This window comes from Siphateles boraxobius, unplaced genomic scaffold, assembly GCF_051911475.1.
Source record: "Siphateles boraxobius isolate OS27281-9 unplaced genomic scaffold, OSU_SipBor_1 6, whole genome shotgun sequence".
Lineage (NCBI taxonomy): Eukaryota > Metazoa > Chordata > Actinopteri > Cypriniformes > Leuciscidae > Siphateles > Siphateles boraxobius.
The window spans coordinates 15,536,569-15,559,018 of record NW_027509186.1 but is presented as its reverse complement, the minus strand read 5'-3'; the positions used below and the strand labels follow the sequence as shown (position 1 = coordinate 15,559,018).

At 37.8% G+C, this 22,450-nt stretch overlaps 1 protein-coding gene and 3 long non-coding RNA genes across 4 annotated transcripts; all 4 read right to left on the bottom strand.

Annotated features, from left to right (window-relative positions):
- On the bottom strand, positions 1 to 10,622 carry LOC143715925 (myelin-associated glycoprotein). Its single transcript, XM_077207828.1, has 11 exons — positions 10,508 to 10,622; positions 10,281 to 10,347; positions 9,765 to 10,130; positions 8,550 to 8,840; positions 7,137 to 7,388; positions 2,538 to 2,789; positions 2,169 to 2,432; positions 1,992 to 2,073; positions 1,797 to 1,865; positions 939 to 1,011; positions 1 to 596 (listed from the first exon to the last, which is right to left on the bottom strand). Exons 2-11 carry the CDS (start codon positions 10,324 to 10,326, stop codon positions 531 to 533), a joined length of 1,761 nt encoding a protein of 586 aa, XP_077063943.1. The 5' UTR covers positions 10,327 to 10,347; positions 10,508 to 10,622; the 3' UTR covers positions 1 to 530.
- A 1,223-nt stretch (positions 10,623 to 11,845) lies between these two features.
- On the bottom strand, positions 11,846 to 14,035 carry LOC143715588 (uncharacterized). The gene is made up of 2 exons (XR_013195826.1): positions 13,864 to 14,035; positions 11,846 to 13,449 (listed from the first exon to the last, which is right to left on the bottom strand). It is a non-coding gene; the product is annotated as an uncharacterized LOC143715588 (long non-coding RNA).
- Positions 14,036 to 18,619: 4,584 nt separating this feature from the next.
- On the bottom strand, positions 18,620 to 19,572 carry LOC143715587 (uncharacterized). The gene is made up of 3 exons (XR_013195825.1): positions 19,420 to 19,572; positions 19,230 to 19,323; positions 18,620 to 18,741 (listed from the first exon to the last, which is right to left on the bottom strand). It is a non-coding gene; the product is annotated as an uncharacterized LOC143715587 (long non-coding RNA).
- A 1,625-nt stretch (positions 19,573 to 21,197) lies between these two features.
- On the bottom strand, positions 21,198 to 21,852 carry LOC143715675 (uncharacterized). Its single transcript, XR_013195858.1, has 3 exons — positions 21,762 to 21,852; positions 21,431 to 21,554; positions 21,198 to 21,227 (listed from the first exon to the last, which is right to left on the bottom strand). It is a non-coding gene; the product is annotated as an uncharacterized LOC143715675 (long non-coding RNA).
- Positions 21,853 to 22,450: the final 598 nt, after the last annotated feature.

The window sequence follows — 22,450 nt, the reverse complement described above, 5'->3', positions numbered from 1 at the left end:
TGTCCAGTATAGCCTACACTTGAAAATGCTTTATTTTACTTGGAAAAGAAAATGAAGGAAAGCATCACAATGAATAGAATTAAACATAAAAGCAAACTCTAACATAGTCAGCTTAATGGAGATTGCACAGTATGAGGAATTGGTTTAACATCCAAGCCATCCAATACTAATATGAATATATGAATGCAGTATTAACTTGTTCTTACTGCATAATTTTAGTTTACAGGCATTTCAAATATTTTACTACTGTAATTCTAGTATTTTTTCAGTTTGATATCTAAACTAAATCGAAACTATAAATTATGCATATAAACATATTTGGGCTTATAGCCTACAGTATATTCTTTGTATATTAAAAGCTTTCGAATATATGATATTAACACATAGCAAGTTTTTTTTTTTAGTTTCAGTTGCAAGACCTTTTTTAGCATTGAACATGTCCAGCGCATAATCAGTCAACAGATTTGTTTGCCTTTTTTGGTCTTTCTCAGCCTCTGTCATTTCTGGTAGGGCAGCAAGTGTCAATTTCGTCAAACGTTAGCATAGACTGATTCATCTTCCAAGGCACTGTCACATGACAATGGTCCCACATGATGCTAATTAAAAAAAATATTAAAATGCAAAATATATTAGACATTTAAACAAAAAAGATTATTTAGGTTCACTAAATAATACATTTTAATTATAAAGGTTAAGACACATGCAGTGTTATTTTAAAGTCATAGCTTTTGCATATTAGTGTCTGCATGCAGGATTCTTAAATGTGTCGTTGTCAGTTCTAACAGCTAGCTGATTCAGTCCAGTAGATTTTCACACCCACAACACATTCAGGTCACAACAAAATCAACACTCCTATAAATGTCTAATGAATTGTTGCACTCAAACAGACTTCTTAGTTGTGAAACAGTGTTTTCTTACTGATGTAAATTCATACTTACCCCCAAGTTGTCATAATCACGACTGTTCGGGCAGTTTGTGTAAATATCTTCATCATAGCCTTTCTCTTCTTTACTGCTTTGCATAAAATGTTAGATAAAAAAAATCATTGGTAAGAGTTCTGAAATACAGTGGATAGTATAAGTTCGGTTTTGAAATAACTGTTGTGTTTGTTGTGATGTTTGATTTTAATATGTAGTTTATTCCTGTGAACAAGACTTCAGTCTTCAGTGTCACATGATCCTTAAGAAATCATTCTAATATGATGATTTTATGCCAAAAAACATTTCTTATTATTATCAATGTTGAAAAAAGTTGTGCTGCTTCAAAAGTTTGTGGAAACTATGTATAAGGTTTCTTTGATGAATAGAACGTTCAAAGGAACAGCATTTATTTAAAACACAAGACTTTTGTAACATTATTTCATTATTAATGCATTTGGCAGGTGCTTTTATCGAAAGTAACTTACATTGCATTTCAAGGTACACATTTTTACATTCTTATCAGTTCTTGCTTTCCCTAGGAATCAAACCCATGACCTTGGCGTTGCACGCGTCAATGCTCTACTGTTAGAGCTAATTATAAATGGCTCTACTGTCACTTTTGATAAATTTAATGCATCTTTGCTGAATGAAACTTAATTTATTTTAAGTAATATTTTGAATTGTAGTGTATCACAGTTTCCATATTAAGCAGTAAAAACTGTTTTCAACATTGATAATATTAGGAAATGTTTCTTGAACAGCAAATCAACATAATGATTTCTGAAGGATCATGTGACACTGAAGACTGGAGTAATGATGCTGAAAATTCAGACTTTCAAAAAAAAAAATATATATATAGACTTTTTAAAATCAGACCTCTTTGGGCTTGTCTTCATTTCATTCTGTTCATTCTTCATTGCATACTGTTGTGTAGCTCTTTTCCCACTGCAAGAAAAATTGGTATTTTAAAGTTGGCAGAGAACAAATGAGGAACAACACAGAGAGAGAGAGAGAGATAGAGAGAGAGAGAGAGAGAGAGAGAGAGAGAGAGAGAGAGAGAGAGAGCCTTACCAGTGTCTTCTCACAACATACACCAAAACGCCAAATAAAACAACTAAAATAGCTGATGCAACAGCAATGTATATTATTATGCCTGTGAAAAGAAACAAACAAATATTTGAATGAGTTTTCCCCTCTGCATTAAAACAATGATAGAGTGCTATAAAAAGACTGGATGTAAATTCTTACCATTTTGAGGAGCTTCCAAAGTGATAGAAAAGCTTCCCAAACTGTTATTGGCAAAGCACTGGACAGTCCCGGGTAAACCCTGCCAACTCTGTACGGTGAATATGGTAAGAGACCCATTTTGTTTGATGCTGGAGCTGGGGAAGGTTTGCGAGGAATCAAGACCAAACCACTTGACTTCGCTGGGAGGGTTGGAGTCCACATTACAGACACAGACTGTCAAAATCGCACCCTGGCAAGACGATTCGTTTTTCATTTCAGGAGGATCTAAATTAGATAGATGAAAGATAGATCTTAAATCATAACCAGTAATCTTCTTTCACTAACAATACCAATTTAAACATTGATTGTTGAACCTTCACACATACTTACACAATATATTAAGTTTCCTTGGACCAGAACTGTTTCTTCCCACTGTGTTAATGGCTGTACAGGAAATAGCCTCGGTATGCCGAGTCACTTTCTCCAGTTTATAAGTGGATCCATTTCCTAGCAATGTCCCATTTAAGCTGAACCACTGGTAGCTGTTTGCAGGAGGGTTGCTGTTACTGGAGCAGGTCAGTTCTGCAGAGTCGTTCTCCTTCACTGAGGTTTTAATCACCACGTTTACATCATATGGAGGATCTGATTGAAATTAATGTTGATAAAATGTCTTTTTATTAGGTCAACAACGGTCTGTCTTTATCAAACATAAATTTTATTTAAGATGCTTTTTTCAAAGCAATTAAAGTTGGTATTTACGTAGAAGAAGTGTATGCCGCCTGATACAGTTGGATAATATAAGTGTATTCGTATATGGACTTTTAGCAAGTAAATTGCTGTTAAGAAGCACAGCTTAAAGGACTAGGTTCAGTGCAAATTAAGCTCAATCATGTCACGATATGTCAGTTGTGATCAGTTATTTTAAGTTTTCATGGACTTTTAGGGGCTGTTTACACCACACCGTTTTCAATATATACAGGTCCTTCTAAAAAAATTAGCATATTGTGATAAAGTTCATTATTTTCCATAATGTAATGATAAAAATTAAACTTTCATATATTTTAGATTCATTGCAGACCAACTGAAATATTTCAGGTCTTTTATTGTTTTAATACTGATGATTTTGGCATACAGCTCATGAAAACCCAAAACCCATCTAAAAAAATTAGCATATCATGAAAAGGGTCTCTAAACGAGCTATTAACCTAATCATCTGAATCAACTAATTAACTCTAAACACCTGCAAAAGATTCCTGAGGCTTTTAAAAACTCCCAGCCTGTTTCATTACTCAAAACCGCAATCATGGGTAAGACTGCTGACCTGACTGCTGTCCAGAAGGCCATCATTGACACCCTCAAGCAAGAGGGTAAGACACAGAAAGAAATTTCTGAACAAATAGGCTGTTCCCAGAGTGCTGTGTCAAGGCACCTCAGTGGGAAGTCTGTGGGAAGGAAAAAGTGTGGCAAAAAACGCTGCACAACAAGAAGAGGTGACCGGACCCTGAGGAAGATTGTGGAGAAGGACCGATTCCAGACCTTGGGGGACCTGTGGAAGCAGTGGACTGAGTCTGGAGTAGAAACATCCAGAGCCACCGTGCACAGGCGTGTGCAGGAAATGGGCTACAGGTGCCGCATTCCCCAGGTCAAGCCACTTTTGAACCAGAAACAGCGGCAGAAGCGCCTGACCTGGGCTACAGAGAAGCAGCACTGCTCAGTGGTCCAAAGCAATTTTTGCATGTCATTCGGAAATCAAGGTGCCAGAGTCTGGAGGAAGACTGGGGAGAAGGAAATGCCAAAATGCCTGAAGTCCAGTGTCAAGTACCCACAGTCAGTGATGGTCTGGGGTGCCATGTCAGCTGCTGGTGTTGGTCCACTGTGTTTTATCAAGGGCAGGGTCAATGCAGCTAGCTATCAGGAGCACTTCATGCTTCCATCTGCTGAAAAGCTTTATGGAGATAAAGATTTCGTTTTTCAGCACGACCTGGCACCTGCTCACAGTGCCAAAACCACTGGTAAATGGTTTACTGACCATGGTATTACTGTGCTCAATTGGCCTGCCAACTCTCCTGACCTGAACCCCATAGAGAATCTGTGGGATATTGTGAAGAGAAAGTTGAGAGACGCAAGACCCAACACTCTGGATGAGCTTAAGGCGGCTATCGAAGCATCCTGGGCCTCCATAACACCTCAGCAGTGCCACAGGCTGATTGCCTCCATGCCACGCCGCATTGAAGCAGTCATTTCTGCAAAAGGATTCCCGACCAAGTATTGAGTGCATAACTGAACATAATTATTTGAAGGTTGACTTTTTTTGTATTAAAAACACTTATTTTATTGGTCGGATGAAATATGCTAATTTTTTGAGGAATTTTGGGTTTTCATGAGCTGTATGCCAAAATCATCAGTATTAAAACAATAAAATACCTGAAATATTTCAGTTGGTGTGCAATGAATCTAAAATATAAGAAAGTTTAATTTTTATCATTACATTATGGAAAATAATGAACTTTATCACAATATGCTAATTTTTTGAGAAGTACCTGTATATATATATATATATATATATATATATATATATATATATATATATAATCATCTCAAACAGTTAATCTGTTCATAGTTTATTTTTATTTTTGGCACAGGACATTTCTTTTTCAGGAGATATTCATGAAGTATGTAAATTGACATTAAACAAAAGAAGAAGAAGAAGAAAGTAGTATGGCGCGCCTTTTCTTAGCGTCTGTTTCCATGGTGACTCGTCGATTGGTCGCTCTTTTATATAGGGAAAGCGTTCAACTCAGTGCCATAACAACACCGGCCCTCCTGGCCAATAAAACAGACCGGCCAACCGGGAATTCTCCTGATGCTCCCGATTAGCCAATCCGGGCCTTCAAAGGCCTGACGCCACACCCACGGTATCTGTTTTTTGCTACTTCCACCCCAGTGTAAAAAAAAACTGTCATTTTAAGGTGCTACAAGTTCCATGTGGTTAAATGTCAAAATAACTACAATATCATACAATAGAGTTCTGGGGTGGGGGTAACTTAAACTCGACCTGCTGTGACATCACAATCCTGTTGCATTGTGGTCTAATGGATCTGCCTGAAGAGTACAAATTGATAAGACTTGCCCTCGTCCACTTGACGAACTTTAACGCACTTCAAATTGTCCTGATTCAAATGAGCCCAAACATCAACCTCATCAACGTGATTTGTAGACTACTAAATTGACAACATAACATGACACAAAGATCTTGAGAAAATCCTCATGGAGTGACAAGACATGCTTATAAGGCTAAAGCTAAAGTACTTCCACGAGCCAACGCGTCGTGATCATGACTGCATTCACACGGGGCATTGGAGTCAACGCTTGACGGAGGGCATGTCTGAAGCTTGGTGCTGATGGGACCGTCATAGTGACATCAGCCAATCGCATAACTTTTTTTTGGTGTTGCATGAATTTTCTGAGGGTACGGATCCACTTGTCCGTAAGACACTTCTGTCGCGCCGCACTCCACTTTATTCCTATGGGTGACGTCAAGTCACTTTGACGCGCCCGCAAAGCATCCCGGGAAGGCGGTGCTGCATTTGAAAAAGTGCTGCGTGTCAAAAAGCTGTCCGATGGCCATCTTTATGCAAATTAATCCATTGAACGTGACGCGAGTATCCAATAGAAGTAGAGCACATTCAAATCACAAGTGTGACGCTCCATCACAAGGCGGTGGTAGTCCCCACACTCCCGCCGGGCAACTTCACTCCGGATAGGGTGAACCCAGTGGCAACGACGTGGCTTCTTCCTCGGGAGGTAGAGCTCAACGAAATCCATATTTATACACATCACTTCTCCCTCCAAATTTTTAAATTCGAGAGGTAAGAAGTTAGGTTAGTTTCGAGCAAATGTTTTAAAAACACAACATTACTCACTGGCTCAAAACCAAGCCCATAGCGTTAACTTGAGGAACGCCCATCAATGTACAAATGATGGGAGGCGTCGCAACACCACGCTTCAGTCGCAATGTCACAAAAGTGGATCCGTACCGTTACATCTGCGCTAGGCTATCTACATAGGTGATCTGATTGGCTAACGCCAGCGTTGGCGCTGAGCAACGCCAGTGACGCGATGCAACGTAACCCCCAATTCAGTTCGGCAACACATGACATCACCCATTCAAAGTTCACGAGAAGCGTTAATGCCGATGCCCTTTGTGAATGTACCGCGACGCAGTGTCATTTAAAAGTTCAACCAATGGAAACTGGATCTCAGGTGAGGTTGGTGAGTAAAGTGGGTGGGACAATGTGTAGAGAACAATTGGACACTGTTTTACAGCTGGAGCGTGCTTGGATTGGGCTGATATTGTGCCATAGAATAGGAGCGCACAGCTTAAACAGCACTGGAAGATCATCACTCATCAACCAGGATCTTATTACTTGTTACTTATTCTTTGTAATTATAAATAGTTTTATGTTTTATTGTGGCATTTACACATGTAAGTAGTTCTTATTTTGTGTAAAACACAGATCACTTGTTTGGAGAGTTTTTTTTTTGGGGGGGACTTTTGATAATCAGCTTCCATGTTTCCAAATGCCAAAACTTTTGTTTGCTCTGAGATATCAACACAAAATTTGGCTCATATGCAGTTGACATGACTGTTAACAAGTCCAAACCTGATTTTATGAGCTTTCATACATACTTTAAGTCACTATGTCAATCATCAAAAATAACAAAATAAATTAATAAATTTTATCACTTTTTCCAAACCTACATTTAGTTTTTAAAAATTTTATAGGATACCATGCACTTGTTTATATCTTGTTTTTTTGTACGGTTACAAGCCATTACCTTTAAGTATGCCCCTTAGACATGAAATCATTAAAAATCCCTTCAAGGTGTAAATAGTTAAATTCAAAGCTTATGTGTGTAATTTTTTACAGGTTAAAAAAGTACTTTCTCCAATCATTAAAGGGACTGTCAAAAATATTCAATACTTACACAGCACCTTAATTTTTCGAGGACCAGAACTGTTTCTTCCCACTGTGTTAATGGCTGTACAGGAAATAGCCTCGGTGTGCCGAGTCACTTTCTCCAGTTTATAAGTGGGTCCATTTCCTAGCAATATCCCATTTAAGCTGAACCACTGGTAGCTGTTTGCAGGAGGGTTGCTGTTACTGGAGCAGGTCAGTTCTGCAGAGTCGTTCTCCTTCACTGAGGGTTTAGTCACCACGTTTACATCATATGGAGGATCTTATTGAGATAAAATGTTGATCAAATGTCAAAAACTGTCTGTTCTTTCATTTCTTTTTTTATTCAGAGTCACAAACTGACCAAAAATATGCAATTTCGTGCATATACAATTTGCTTGTTTATATGGCCAAAATAGTAAGATAAAATTCTGATAACATGTAAGGTATATTAAAAAGAACTTGTGAAGAACTTACAGTAGAATAATTAGATAAAATGCATACAAATATAATTCATAATTTTTTTTTCAGCCAAGTTTTGATCGTGTTGATAATTTAGAGCGCTTTGAAATTTGACTATTATGATACAATTAGATGTTATAGGGTTAAGTTAGCATGCATTTTTAAGACAGTGGTTCTGAACCATGGGTCTGGGGTGCACTGGGCCTCATATTAAAATATATATATAAAATTTTGAGGAAAATGCAGTTCTTGAAACATCTGGAATCACAAAATTAATTGTGGTTAATTATTTGGCATACTGAAGCCTATGCTTACAGATTTTTTTTTTACACCTTAAAAGAACAAACATCACTGTCATACTTACAGCAGAAATACCACATACAAAACATCTAATTTGAGGGGCTTCGACTATTGTGTTGGATGGGGAGCTTTTAGTCAAAAAGCTTGAGAACCATTATAATCCTAATAGTCCTAAAACAATTAACTAGTGCTGTCAAATCGATCAAACATGATTTATCACATCTAACATAAATGTGTGTATGTAGGCCTATGTATGTGAGTGTATTTCACAAGTTCACTCTTACAGATAATCAGAAAAAGTAAAAAGTATGCTTATTTGGCGTGCTGTCCGAGGGGAGGGCTCTGAACCCAGTGAACTCCCCCCATACCACTGGTTAGGATAGTAACCAGGAAAGCGTGAGGAATCTGGGAGGTGGAGGGATGCGAAGAACTGCTGAGGAACACATAGGTGAGTCGGCTATGTGTGTATATATATATATATATATATATATATATATTGGCCTCCTCTTGTACTGATTGGACAGGCAATTTGAACGTGTTTCTCACGAACTTTGTTAATAAAACATCATGTTAGATGTGATTAATCGATCTGCACTACTATTAACAGCAAACAAAAACAAACAAACATTTGTATTCGTGCCTGATCATTTATTAGTCCTGCACTCGCTTATAGCAGACTTACATTTAACATTGAGCTTTTTGTAGCCTGTCACGGTCTTCCCTCTAAAGTCTGCAGAACAGCTGAGGTTTGTATTGTGGTCTTCTCTAGAAGGAGTGAAGGTGAGGTTGTAAGATGTAACCTTCCATTGACCCTGACTTTGCGGCTGCGATGGACTCGATGGACTGCCATCGTGGCTCCAGGTGATACGAGGAAGGTCTGATGGACAGGAATGTAACACAGTGCAGGTAGCAATCACTGACTTCCCTGATGTCACTTCATCTTTCACAGAGACGGTAGGTTGTTCTGGTGACTCTGGTGAAGACACACAGATGGAGATGTGCCATTACTGTAATACGATATATCACAATATTGAACATGCACAAAATGGATGTCGTGGGCACTTCAAAATACACCGGAAAGTTACGAATTATTTAGGTCTTTAGAATGCATTTAATTAGAATCCAAACAACACAGATGCATGATAAATGACACAGCTGTATAAAAAATGCACATCGACTCTCTGACAGCAGATAGAGCTTACGGATGTCAAGTTTCAGTTTGTGTGTGGATTTTCAGTTTGTATTTTTGACCAGTTCCTGTGTTCATTTGTTCTGTTTACGCAACTCTTTTTTCTCTATGGTTACTGTCATTATGAGTTCATTTGTCCCAGCTGTGTCTGATTAATTATCTTGTTTCTGTTTGCTGTTTAGATGCACCCTTGCTTTCAATCTTGGTTAGTCTTTATTGTATTAATGTGTGTTTTCCGTGCCTGTCAGCTTGTGTCAGAGTTTTTTTTAAAGTTGGAGTTTGCATGTTTAATCAGAGTCTTCAGTCTGTTCCTGAGGAAACCTCAGTGTGACAACGGTACCGCAGTAATGCAGCCATTACACCGCTAACCCCGTAAACAAAACAGGCTGTGCTGTTTTCTGTTTCTGAACCTATATGCTTTGAACAATCATTTAGATTTTTGTATTCTTTGTGTTCATCACATCACATCATCAAATACTTAATATTTAAAGACTTAACAGGATATTTAATTTCAAACATTAGTTTACACTTTAAAAAAAAAAAAATGTTTATCTGGAATAAAACATGTTATTGGCTGGAAATGTTGATTCTTTATAATTGTTCTTTATAGTTACTTTGCTGTTTAATCTCAGGACAACACTTAAATTGTGTAACTTAATTCAGTACAGTGATTGAACACAATCATTTTATTGATCAAATTTATCTTACCTTTCACTGTTATAGAAACTTTTTTCGCTGCATAGGTGTACTTGTCCAAATCTTCAATCTCAATCCGGAAAATGAATGGGCCAGTGTCACTGTTACGCAGAGAGCTGATTTTCAAAGAACATGTGTTTAGGTGCAAATCACCAGTGAGGTTGGTGCGCCTTTTGAATGCCTCGGTTATTTTTGAGGAATCCGTATGGTATATTATTGGTTCATAATCCCCTGTGGTCCAGACTCCTGTAAATCTTGTGTATGTCTTTCCCTTTGCTGGGTAGCTGAACGTACAGGGAATCTCCACACATGAGCCAGACAAACCCACCACTGATGCAGGCACATCATTGTTCCATCCGTCAGCATTAGCAGTTGATACTGAAAGAAGAGTGATTCAGTAAAAGAAATTATATTATATCATTTTTCATATGACATTTAGTGACCAATTAAAATATTTTATATAATAGCTCTAATGTCTATTTTAATCTTATCAGTGATCGCACAGGTTTCCATTTTCATTCTACTAACCTCTGAGCCAGAGAAAGAGTGACAATAAACAGCTACAGAAAACCATTTCTGCATCAAAGTTCAGCACCTGGGTATACATTTTGATCAGAATTGTTTTGAAATCACATTGTTTTCATTTTTGAACCTTGTTTAATTTAACTGTTTATGGAGCACAGATGCCACATTTGCCTAATTTATGAAGACATTTTAATAGTCATGTAGGTACAAAATTAAATATTTTTACTTACTTAATGTCGTGTCCTCAAACAGTACCTAAATTTATCAGAAGACGACCGGTGCGCTAAATATTTGAGAGCTTCCTCACCGCTATATTTAGCTGAGTGCAATGCCTAATCCTTTGTTAACTTCCTATTTTTAAGACTTCTGAAAGATGGGCTGTACACATCAGCATAAAAGTGTCTTAAAGTGTTAAACTTTGTGTAGTTGTATGTGTGTGTGTGTGTTGGGTCATCCTCCAGATTTTTTTTTTTACTGGAGTAGATTAGGGGTCGTACTACGGAAGCCCTGAACCGCAACGTAAAAAAAGACTTTATTATTTCGAGAATAAAGTTGAAATTTTTTGAGAATCAAGTTGAAAATCCCCTATTAAGGCTACATAAAAAACGCTTTTATCCAAACCGATTTACAAAAAAGGAACATTTAAGCACTTCGTCAAATGTCAGTCATACAGGTTAGACAATAATAATAAAGGGCTAGGATTATCACAAATAGACACAAGATTTTGACGCAAATCATTCATATTAAATCGTCAACTCTATTCCAACATATTCCACCATTATTGCGGAGAGCGCGCTGCATGACATGGAGGCGCCGGAGCGAACACTTGAATTCTCCTATCAACAACAGTGGAAACAACTTAAAATACTACATTTCTGGTCATACAGAAAAGAATAATACATCATTCGCATCCACTTTTATTTGTGTAAACTCTCAATAACAAGAAAACGTTGTGCTTTTGTAAAATAAAATAAAACAATCAGGGCGCAATTTCATGGTCTCCGTGAAGTAAAAGCGGATCTGATAAATGAACTGAAAAACAACGTATACTAGCTCAAATATAAAGAAATGCTGGCAATATTCAAATAGGCTATTCGAAATTCCCGGATCAATATTCTTGAGCTAAACGTTGTTAAAACACAAACGACACCTATTTACAATCACAGGAACCTAGACAACGAGCTACAACCCAATTTTCCTCAAAACTAGCTTTATAATATAGGCTAAATGGATCTTTATGTGCAGGCGAATTTGGAAGTTGTTTATTTACTGCACAATTACTTAACTAGGCCATAAATTGGCTCATGAAAAATTAATTTTTAAAGAATAAATCACTTAAATGACGATCTTAATTAAATCTAAATTGTTTTTGGACATTGCTGTGTTAGGGATAGAATACTGCCATCTGCAGGTTTGTGGAAAAACTTTAGAAACTATAATTAAAGTGAGAAACTGCAATGACTACATCTTTCCAATAGAGATCCCTATAGGACCATATAGGACTTTTTCACTTCATTTTTCTTGATGCTTCAGCTTCTCAAACAACACAAAGGGAGACCAAGTTAATATAGATTTCAAATAAATAATTTATTTATTAAAACAGTCAGTAAATGTAAACTAAAACTAAATTGTGGTGTGAATGAGTATATTGTTTGTAAAAAAAAAAAGGAAAATGAGGAAGAGGAGCAGCCAGCCATGCAGCAAACAGTCAGATTTCTACCTGGCTCTTATGTTCTCTCCAGTCTTTGACCAGAGGTCCATTTTGGTAGATGCACAAGATACAAGCTACAGTGAAAAGTTGGCTAATGTAAATCCCTAAAGGCTTGCCCTAAAGCCCTTGTCCACCATCACAGCCATGTCAGGGGACAGGCGAGGTATGATGCCCGACAATCTGAAGAGCTCACGGTCACTGATAGAGCCCCCATAGAGTGCAGAAACAAATGTCAGAGGACCATGTGGTGCCATGCCAATCATGGCCTTGAAGGTACAGTGTGATTTGTAGTGCGAGTACACCTCATTCTGTAGCACAAGTGAGGATGGAGTTTGGCACCGCAGTTCTGTGCAGTCAACAATGACCTGAGTGTCTGCATATTCCTTGAACTCAGGAGGTAGGTTGGCAGTGATTTCTTCAGGTGTCATCCAGATACACACAGCTCCCAGTACACAGTAAAGAAAGTTGGCCCAGGTTGTGATTAGGGCTGGGTTTCGATTCAAATTTCAAGAATCGATTCGATTCCGATTCTCAAGATCTTGAATCGATTATCATTATTCGATTCGATCTGATCCGATCTCCAAGATTTAGATAAGTGTTTTTGAAAAAAGCATTGACACAATGACATAATTTGGTTCCATTACCTTCATTAGCCGCCTGAATCCCACGTTCTCAACAACAGAATACGGGCGCATACCTTTGCAAATGAAGCCAGCAATCGCCATAGTTATTTTGACAGAGCGTGCAGAATAAGTTTCCAGTTGTAGAGTTTTTTTCAGTGTCATCTGTTGCGGTCCGGTGACGGGCTTGGATATGATGACTTGATGATGTCGCATCATGTGGTTCCTGAGATTAGTAGTATTTACACAATACTTCACCTCCATTTGGCAGGCTTTGCAAATTGCTTTGCTTTTGTCAGTTCGTTCTCTGCATTGCTTGTTCTAAACCCGAAATTGTGCCAGATCGCAGCTTTGAGCGTTTCTGGAGTTTTCAAAGCAACCGCTTGCTTAACGTTACTGACCGCCTTGTCCGTTGTTGTAATGTCCTTCCACCTCGCGCGCATGCGTGAATTCAATGACGCAGCAAGTTAAAGTTAACGGGGAAAATGTAGGCCTTTTATTAAATCAATCCTCTGAGTTACGGATCGATCTTTAGAAATTAATATGAAAATCGATTCAGAATTGGTGAATCGATTTTTTCAACACAGCCCTAGTTGTGATGATCCTGCTGGCTGTTGTCCGATGGATGTTAAATCGGTGGCCAAGCTCTCTCTGTGCGCATCCGGTTGATAGATAATTTAGAAAAAGAAATAACTCATCTATGGGCGGCAACTTAGTTGATCTGTTCGACGTTGTCTTCTCTGCCACAGAGGCCGATGCTTCTCTTGCCACACGGATCATCCTTGATGTTGCTGGTTCGATGAGCCTCCAGAATGCCATCAGGTGGTCATAAGAATGGAATCTTTTAAACAAAATACACAAAAATAACATTGTCGTTAGTCATGGTAGACTAATTTAGTTACACATGATAATTTTTACTCTACTTACTACATTTGTTTTACATGAAGAAAAGACAATGAAAGGTTGTGTCTACGTATCTGACTGAGTGCTGTAGGTAGCACAAGTTTGGGCCTGAACATATCATTATGTTAGTCATAAATTACATTACTTTTACTTTTGATATTTGATGTGTACTTGAAGGAAAATACTCTTCCTCTTGTAAGGTGGACTTTTAGTAGAGCAACATTTTACATGTGTAGTAGCCCATCTTTACTTTCACTAAAGTACATGACTTGCATGATTTTTTGTCCATCACTGTTAATATGGTACAAGACATCAGCTTCCTGCTATTCAAAACACCTTTATTATGACTTACCTGGTATAAAATCGGATGTCCTCATCCGATCCTGCAAAGCGCTTCAGTCCAAAACAACTCCGCAGCTGGTGAGCCTGAATTTGTAGTTCGAGCTCCTTTACTCTCTGGCGAAGTGTATCGTTTTCCTCAGCGAACCGATCTGCGGACTCCGAAGCAACTCCGGAAAATCTCCACTACAACAACACGACCTACAGGAAGTAGTCGACCGCACACTCAACACACGGAAGTTAACCGGAAGTTCTATTGTGCACGTAGCGTATTCTCCTCATAATATAAATTTATCTCTAAACAGCCGATTGAGAGACAAGTCCAAATAAGGGGCCGTCGGCAAAGTTCAAATCCCAAACCCATCTTCACATTTTATATTATTAAACATATTCTATAGCTTCACTATGACATTGTGGCCAAATTCAGTTCACACATCACCACTCTCCTGCTGGTTATACTACAATACTTAGTTTGATTTTAAAAAAGCATAGTTGTTATGATTTTTTATGAAATAAAATCAATAACTTCACACTGTTATGTGTAATGCGATCGAAATTCAGTAAGCAAATATAATGCATAAGCTATGATTCTAACTAGCTGCGCACAGTACCAATATAATTTTGTGTAAATAATAGGCCTACTTATTTTGTATGTGCAATTACTTCCCATACTAGCTTTCCTGTAACTCAAACAGTAGAGCGTTGGTGCATGCAATACCAAGGTCATAGGTTCGATTCCCAGGGAAGAGCAAGAACTCATAAGAATCTAAATACATTTACATTCTTATGAGTTCTTGCTCTTCCTTTGGATAAGAGTTACATTTACAGTTATGCATTTGGAAGACAAAGTGTTGTATAACCAATATTAGAGCAGTGATGTGTGAACTAAATTTGGTGTGTTACAGTGGAGTTATTGAATATTTTTCATAATATAAAATGTGCAAAAGCAGTGTAGTATGACCAGTGGGTCACCATTGATGTGTAAGCTGAATTGGGTGGCACTACAGTTTGTAACATTGAAGTTAATGACTATTTTTGTATTTTTGAATATGAGTTGATGCTGCAGTCGTTTGTTGGGTTATATTGCACTTTGCAGATGGTTGACTTGTCTCTCAGCCGCCTGCACATAAAGATCCATTTAGCCTATATTATAAAGCTAGTTTTGAGGAAAATTGGGTTGTAGCTCGTTGTCTAGGTTACAGTGATTGTAAATAGGTGTCGTTTGTGTTTTAATAACGTTTAGCTCAAGAATATTGATCCGGGAAGTTCCTTGAGGTAAGCACGGACCGCATTTCTTTATATTTGAGTCCAAGTTCAAACACTATGAAACGCTCCAGTAACGTACGGAGCTCTGAAGCACTGCCAGCGGGACATTAAACAGGAAGTGTCTGTCCGAGCTCACAACAGTTTTTGCGTGGGAACGCAAATAACTTTGCGAGGGAACGCAAAACTTTTGCGAGGGAACGCAAAGTCTCTCGGGGGAACGCAAAAGTTTTTTTTTTTTAATTCTCCCATCCTAATTTTTTTTCACCACCACGTCCCTTTAGGGGTTCCGTAGAGAACAGCGCCATCTATTGCTTATTTAAAATAAAGCAGCCAGAAGCCTGTGTAAGAAGCTCTGTCATATGAAACAACCACAACACACTCCATAGTTTCGATGTTATATGTACAAATAAAAGCCTTAAATGTTTGTGTTTGATTTGTCCATTAAATAAATCCTTTACCCATTAAAGTGTGACAAAATATAAAATGAGCTTATATGATTCAATAAGACCTAATACAGGCTTATCTCTCTCTCCACACACACACACACACACACACACACACACGCACACACATATACATAGTGAATAAGGACATTGTGTGATAGGATCATCTGTTATTAAATGTGCTTATGACACTTGGCAGTGATAGTGCTTATGTTACTGCAGGAATGACAGAAAGGTGATACAGTTTTAAATGATTTTTATTAAGAAATAAAAGCTGTTTCACATGGTTGAGTCTATATCTCCTCTTAGACAGTACTTCCCCAGCCTTAGAGAACACTCTTTCACATGGTACAGAGGAGGCCGGGGTACAAAGAAACTGTAATGCCAATGTATATAGATGGGGGTAGACATGTTTCTGCATTCTCCAGTATTGAGTGGATCTTCAGCTCTTTTTGTGCTGGTCTAGAGCACTGTCCAACAGAAGACAAAGGTTTCCACCTCAGAAGTGTGATGAGAAAAAAAAAATGATTGGGAGTGACTGTACATGTACATTGACTGAATATAAGACACATCAACGGTCAACAATTATAAAATATGACAATAAAATAAGAACAATTTTAAATAATAAATAAATATTTATTTTTTCTTCCTCTTTTTTAGAAATGCATACATACTTTGGAACCTATAAGCTAGAAATATTCCCAGATAGGGGAAGTCTTCCTTTTTTTGGCTGTTGCCATTGCTCTAAATACAAACCCTTCACCAAACACCCTATCCCCTCTCCTCTAAGCCCACCCTAACCCCAAATAACAATAACAATACCTAAAAAACACCAAAAGATTTTACAAAAACAAAAAGACACAACAACAACAAAAAAAGAATTCGTTTTGGTTATTTAAATGTAACTTTCAAAGTACAGCACTCTCCTCACAAACCCATCAACCAGACTGAGCCAACAAGGACTCGTTAAGATAGATCTGTGGTTCGAGCCTTCTGACACCCAAAGCAAAACGCGCACGTGATTGGACAGAAAGTGAGGCTTCATTTGTCATCGATCACGTGACTCTGGGAAACCAATACAAACCACGATACGGGGCTTCAAAAGAAATTGTGTCGCATATGTGAAACATATGTGTCATACGTAACATCACTAAGTGGTGGACACAAGCTTATTCTGGGAAGTTGTCTGGGTGTGGAAGCTGCTCATTGAAGTCTGCTGGATTGGAGTTCATCCGTGGGAATCTGCTGGACTGAGTTCTCAATTGAATCTGCGCTGCGAAGGGAGAGAGAGAACGATAAGTGAATTGGTTTCATCTTACGAATATTCGAAAAGCTCAAGGAGGATGCGATGCAGTGAATGTAAATCCGACTGTTGGAGAAGCTATGTGTTTCAGAGTGTGCTGAGGAGGAACTTAAGAGTAAATATCTCCCCCGAGAGTGTAACGAATGGATTGAAGCCTCTGATCCGCCCTAACGTGTGAGTGAATTGCAGTGCTTTTGCCTTATTTATATACATTGATTCATTGCTGTGGGTTTGTAGGGAACACGAGTGTGATGTGTTTTTGCTGAGAAGTGGCCCAACCCCTGCTTACACGAGTGTGGCCAGTCATTATATCTGCTCTCTATCAGAAGTCTAGCGTGATACAGCTGAGCGGACGAAAGTATTCTGTACTGAGAAGAATCCTTACCTTTCTACTTACCGTCTGAGTCTGGAAGTATGCAGCATCGCTGATGAAGTAAGATTTTAAACCACTGTTCACTATTGTGCACCGACGAAAGTATCCTGTACTGAGAAGAATCCTTACCGTCCTACTTACCGTCTGAGTCTGGAAGTGTGCAGCATCGCTGGTGAAGTAAGATTTTAAACCACTGTTCACTATTGTGCACCGACGAAAGTATTCTGTACTGAGAAGAATCCTTACCTTTCTACTTACCGTCTGAGTCTGGAAGTATGCAGCATTACTGGCGAAGTAAGCTTTTAAACCTGCTTTATTTGCACCTGCCACTCGACCAGTCACGGATATATGCGCCTGCCACTCGACCAGTCACGGATATATGCGCCTGCCACTCGACCAGTCACAGATATATGTGCCTGCCACTGCATTATATGCGCCTGCCACTCGACCAGTCACGGATATATGCGCCTGCCACTCGACCAGTCACAGATATATGTGCCTGCCACTGCATTATATGCGCCTGCCACTCGACCAGTCACAGATATATGTGCCTGCCACTGCATTATATGCGCCTGCCACTCGACCAGTCACGGATATATGCGCCTGCCACTCGAACTTACACAATATGTAATATATGTCTTTAAACCAAATGCAGCGCATATCCCCTAAAGCCAGCGGGAGCCAGAACGGTACGCACAATAGGTCAATATTCACCATTAACCAAACGCTTTTCGCCTGACTTACAACTATTTACCAGCTTTTTTTAATCCTGAGCACCAGTCTCGTGAGGCTTGCGCCTGCCTCAAAATTTCTCACTGTTTTAATATACAAGACGAACCCACAGACAGTGCAATGCTGATCTTATTTACCTATTTCTCATCTGATCTTATATTTTATTCGCTCTTTTTATACGTATATGGGAGTGCGCTCGTGGCTCTATTAAGCGGTGCCAGCCAGCAGCCACACGAGCTCTCACTGTTTACACCTATCAGACACTCGGGATTGATACACGAAAACACACAGACAGTGCAATCCTGCTCTTATTTACCCATTTTCTCACCTTATCTTATATTTTATTTGCTCTTTTTATATGGGAGTGCGCTCGTGGCTCTAAGCCTCGCGCCAACCACCAGACACACAATCCAAGATCCAACATTTCCAAGAGTGTGCTTTGGCATGCATCACAGACAGAAAAGGATGCATGTACAGTAAAGACAGCAGCTCGGGGCACTGTTTAGACACACGTTGGAGATATGGGAAGTATTTGCAGGCTACATCTGAACAGAAGAATTTGATGCTCCCTTGTGACATTTCTGCAAGTTTTTTCTGTAGAAAAAGGAGGTAAGCAAAAATTTCCCCTAGGAACATGTTTAAGGCCACAAGCAGAATGCCATGGCGACAGACAGAAATCTCTAATCCCTCCTCATCCAGTTTGCTGCTTGATTTCTTGGCCAATTCTTTTGCTGCTGTCCATTGTGATGCACCACACAATCCTCTTCCCGACACCTAGATCATATAAATTATAAACATTTAAAAAAAGCTCAAAAGAGATGCTAAATAGACCACTCTAATTGTGACAGTCACAGGACATTACACCTGATCAACAAAAAAGATTCAATATTTACAGAACATTCACTTTAGCTTTTGTAAAATGAGTTTACAGATTTCTCAAAAATGATTAATGCTTCAAACAAACAAATCCATCTCACCATGTTTTGTACATATTGTTGACTGAGTTTAACCGTTATATTATGTTCTTTAAAAAAGGACACAATCTCCAACTGCTTCAATCCAAGCTAATTTTAAAACAATGAACACAAATATCTGAAGTAGTCATAATGTAAAATGCACATAGCATGTTGTCAGAGGGCATCATGTGTTTTTAATTCTTTTCTAAGCAATACATTTAGTTTAAGGAATGTGTAAAATTGTTTGAGAAAAGCTGTAAATTAAATTATCCAGTAATATCTGCCAACATAAATCATAATACTTACATGATCATTGTTTTTGCGGACAAAGTCCACAAAGTCAGACACCTCCACATCACTCTGTATAAAAACATGGTCAAGTAATCCCCTTTTCTCTGTGCTATCAAGAAACACATTCAGAACGTATATTAACACATCATTCAAAATTAAGAAAATCACTTTAATTTAAAAAAAAAATAAAAAAAAATAAAAGTACCTTGCTGTGTTTTTAAACCGATAGTGTTTCCGATTTCCATCAACACATACAGCTAGCATGTCTGGAGTGCATGCTGGACAAGTGAAAAACTCCTCCTGGCACATCTTTTCCACTGCATATCTTGCTGCAACCCATTCATTAAAACTGCAGCTAAAGACATTGGCTGATATTTTTCCACTCTGCAAAATGAATCGCATGTAATACTGGTGTTTTACTGGGTAGACCATGTTTGATTATATGTAGTATTGAAAGTAGGCTACTCATATTCTTTTAAAGGAATCTCCAAAGGGTTAAAAGGATAGTCATAAAGGGTAGTCTGTTTAACATCAGTTAAGGCTAGTGTAAAGATCATTGCCATATAAAGTCAGCATAGTCTACAGAGAAGCAATCATTTTCATATTGAGAAAGAAACCATTTTCTTGATTATATAGCTGAATTGAGAATCATATTGTATAAAATTTTCACTGAAATGTTTCACTGAATGTTTCTACTACCTTAAAAGAAAATAGTAATTTAACTTGCCAGTGGTTAATAAAACTAATTTAAAAAATAAAAATAAAATACTTACTCTACCAAAGAGAATTGTTTTCTCATCAAGAGTTTTAACAAATGCTTTCCCTGGTGATGCCATTTTCATCTCTTGAAATGAGACAAGCACATCTGTTGTGAACAGCAAACTTGCAGGAATGTTGCCAGGCCAGTAACCACTCCTCTGAAGAGACAAAGACGTCTCTCGTGAATGTCCACACGAAGCACAGGACAAATGAGGCATGCTTAGGTTGTAACGGCCTAAAGGAGCAAAACAAGCTACATGAAATTATAAGACAATAAGGAAATGGTAATAAATATTAGAAAAAATATGATGCAAACATCTTCCTTTCCATAGTGATGAGGGTCATGGGCCTGCCTGAAGAAACAAGGACTGCCCATTACTGCAATCACAAATATGGGCAGGTATTTCTACAGGCAGCCGTCGAACTGTGCAACAAAGAAGATATATTTAAAAACTTGATATATTAACAGCACAATAAAACAACAATAATACAACTAAGCATAACATTATCTTACCAAGATGTTTAACAGAAATGTGACCAGCTTCCTGGCAGAATCCTGTGGATCGAGGTAAAGGTTGTACAAAACCTGAGACAAGAGAATCCCGATTATGGAGAACAAAGAAGCTACCAAGTCTTTTCTCATCACAGCCTGCACAGAGGTAAGGGTAAGGGAGACAGTCCCTACAGCGCACAATAGATGCATTTGATCTGCACTGTTGGCAGGATGAGGAACTTGCATCCTCTCCTTTCAAAATGTTCTCCACAAGTGAAGATCTAGCTTCTTTCCATCTCTCCTCCCTCATTTCAGTTCTAATGGCCCAGTCATTGGATGCAGACCGAGGTTGATGATCTTGAATTGGCATAACATTAGCATCACCTTCCTCAGTGTCCAACAGCCTCTTTAGCTCTTCAAGAATGGTATCTAAGTCAAATTAATAAAAATATTTAAAAGATTTACATCTAAAAGTATATATCTGTGTATGCACTTAAAAGTCTAATGATGGAATTATTCACATCTAAATAAAAAAGTCTATTTAAATATCAAACACAAATCAATATGTTGCTTCAGTGTATACTAGTTGTCTCAGAGGCATTCGCAGGGCCACCATTCAAGTCATCTACCATAACAAGTGGACCAGCTAAAAAATTGTGAGAAAGAAATAAACACACAAAGAGATACACATACTGTACACACAACATAATTTTCATGTAGCTAAACATTACCAGAAAGGTCATTGTGGTCTCTTCTTAGTCCTATTTACAAAACAGAAGCACAATTTTACATAATGTTCAATATTGCAGAGCAAACAATTAAGCATATATGGAGTATGGACATATATATATATATATATATATATATATATATATATATATACAGCATATATGGAGTATGGATTCTGTGTATATATATACTGTATATATACATATATACAGTGAGTACCTTATACTGTACTTACGTTCTACAGTTGCCCTTCTGGCTCTTGGATATTTGTAAATTATTTCCCCTTGGCTGTCCCTCTTTCTCCATTGAACAGTAGGGGGTGAGGGTAGAGGCTGCACATTGCTTTTGCCCAGTCTTCCCTAAGAGCATAACAAATGACTAGCCAACAATTCAAGAAATATCACTTAATGTCTTGTTAGGGTTATTTACTGCATACTATTGACCAATAAAGTAACAGTCATGGTGAAATTAATATTGATTGTGACTTAAAATAAAATCAACAGGACAATTTTAAGAAAATGTACTAAACTCAATGCTTGTACGATAACTCTTGAGCTTGCTCTTACCTCTTGAACTTGTAAGTTTTCAAGGAGCTCATCAGTATTTCTCAGCTCTTCTTCTAACTCAAAGTCCATCATGTGAAATTATATAGACACTCGACAGATAGAGAAATATTGTTACACAGATCAAAACGGAGATAGATAGATACGATGGATAGATAGATAGATAGATAGATAGATAGATAGATAGATAGATAGATAGATAGATTGATATATAGATGGATAGATAAGCTCTTAAAAGTGCTGTTGGGTTCGTTATATAGCCTATGGAAAAACAAAGAAAAATATTACAAAATATAACATTATTTAATGTTCACATATCATTGACTGTAAATAGTACTGATATTTTAGGTTATCTAAATGAATAAAATGTTTTAATGACAAGTTATTATAGTTTTAACCTAATCTTATTTTCTCTTTAGTCGAAGAATTAACATTCTTATTCAGATGAGTTAACGTCTATTATGGCAGTCTGACACAAATCTCAGGTCATAAAGTATCTGATAAACCTCAAATTATAAAGTATTAGCTAACATTCTAAAACTTGAAATTGACGTAGGCCTCATTGGTACCATTAGTACTAACGTTATATACATAGCACCATAGTATCAGGTATCATTAGCACCCGTCAATAGGTTTTGGATATTGCTTATATTATTAATAAATAAATAAAAAATAATATATCTATATCTATC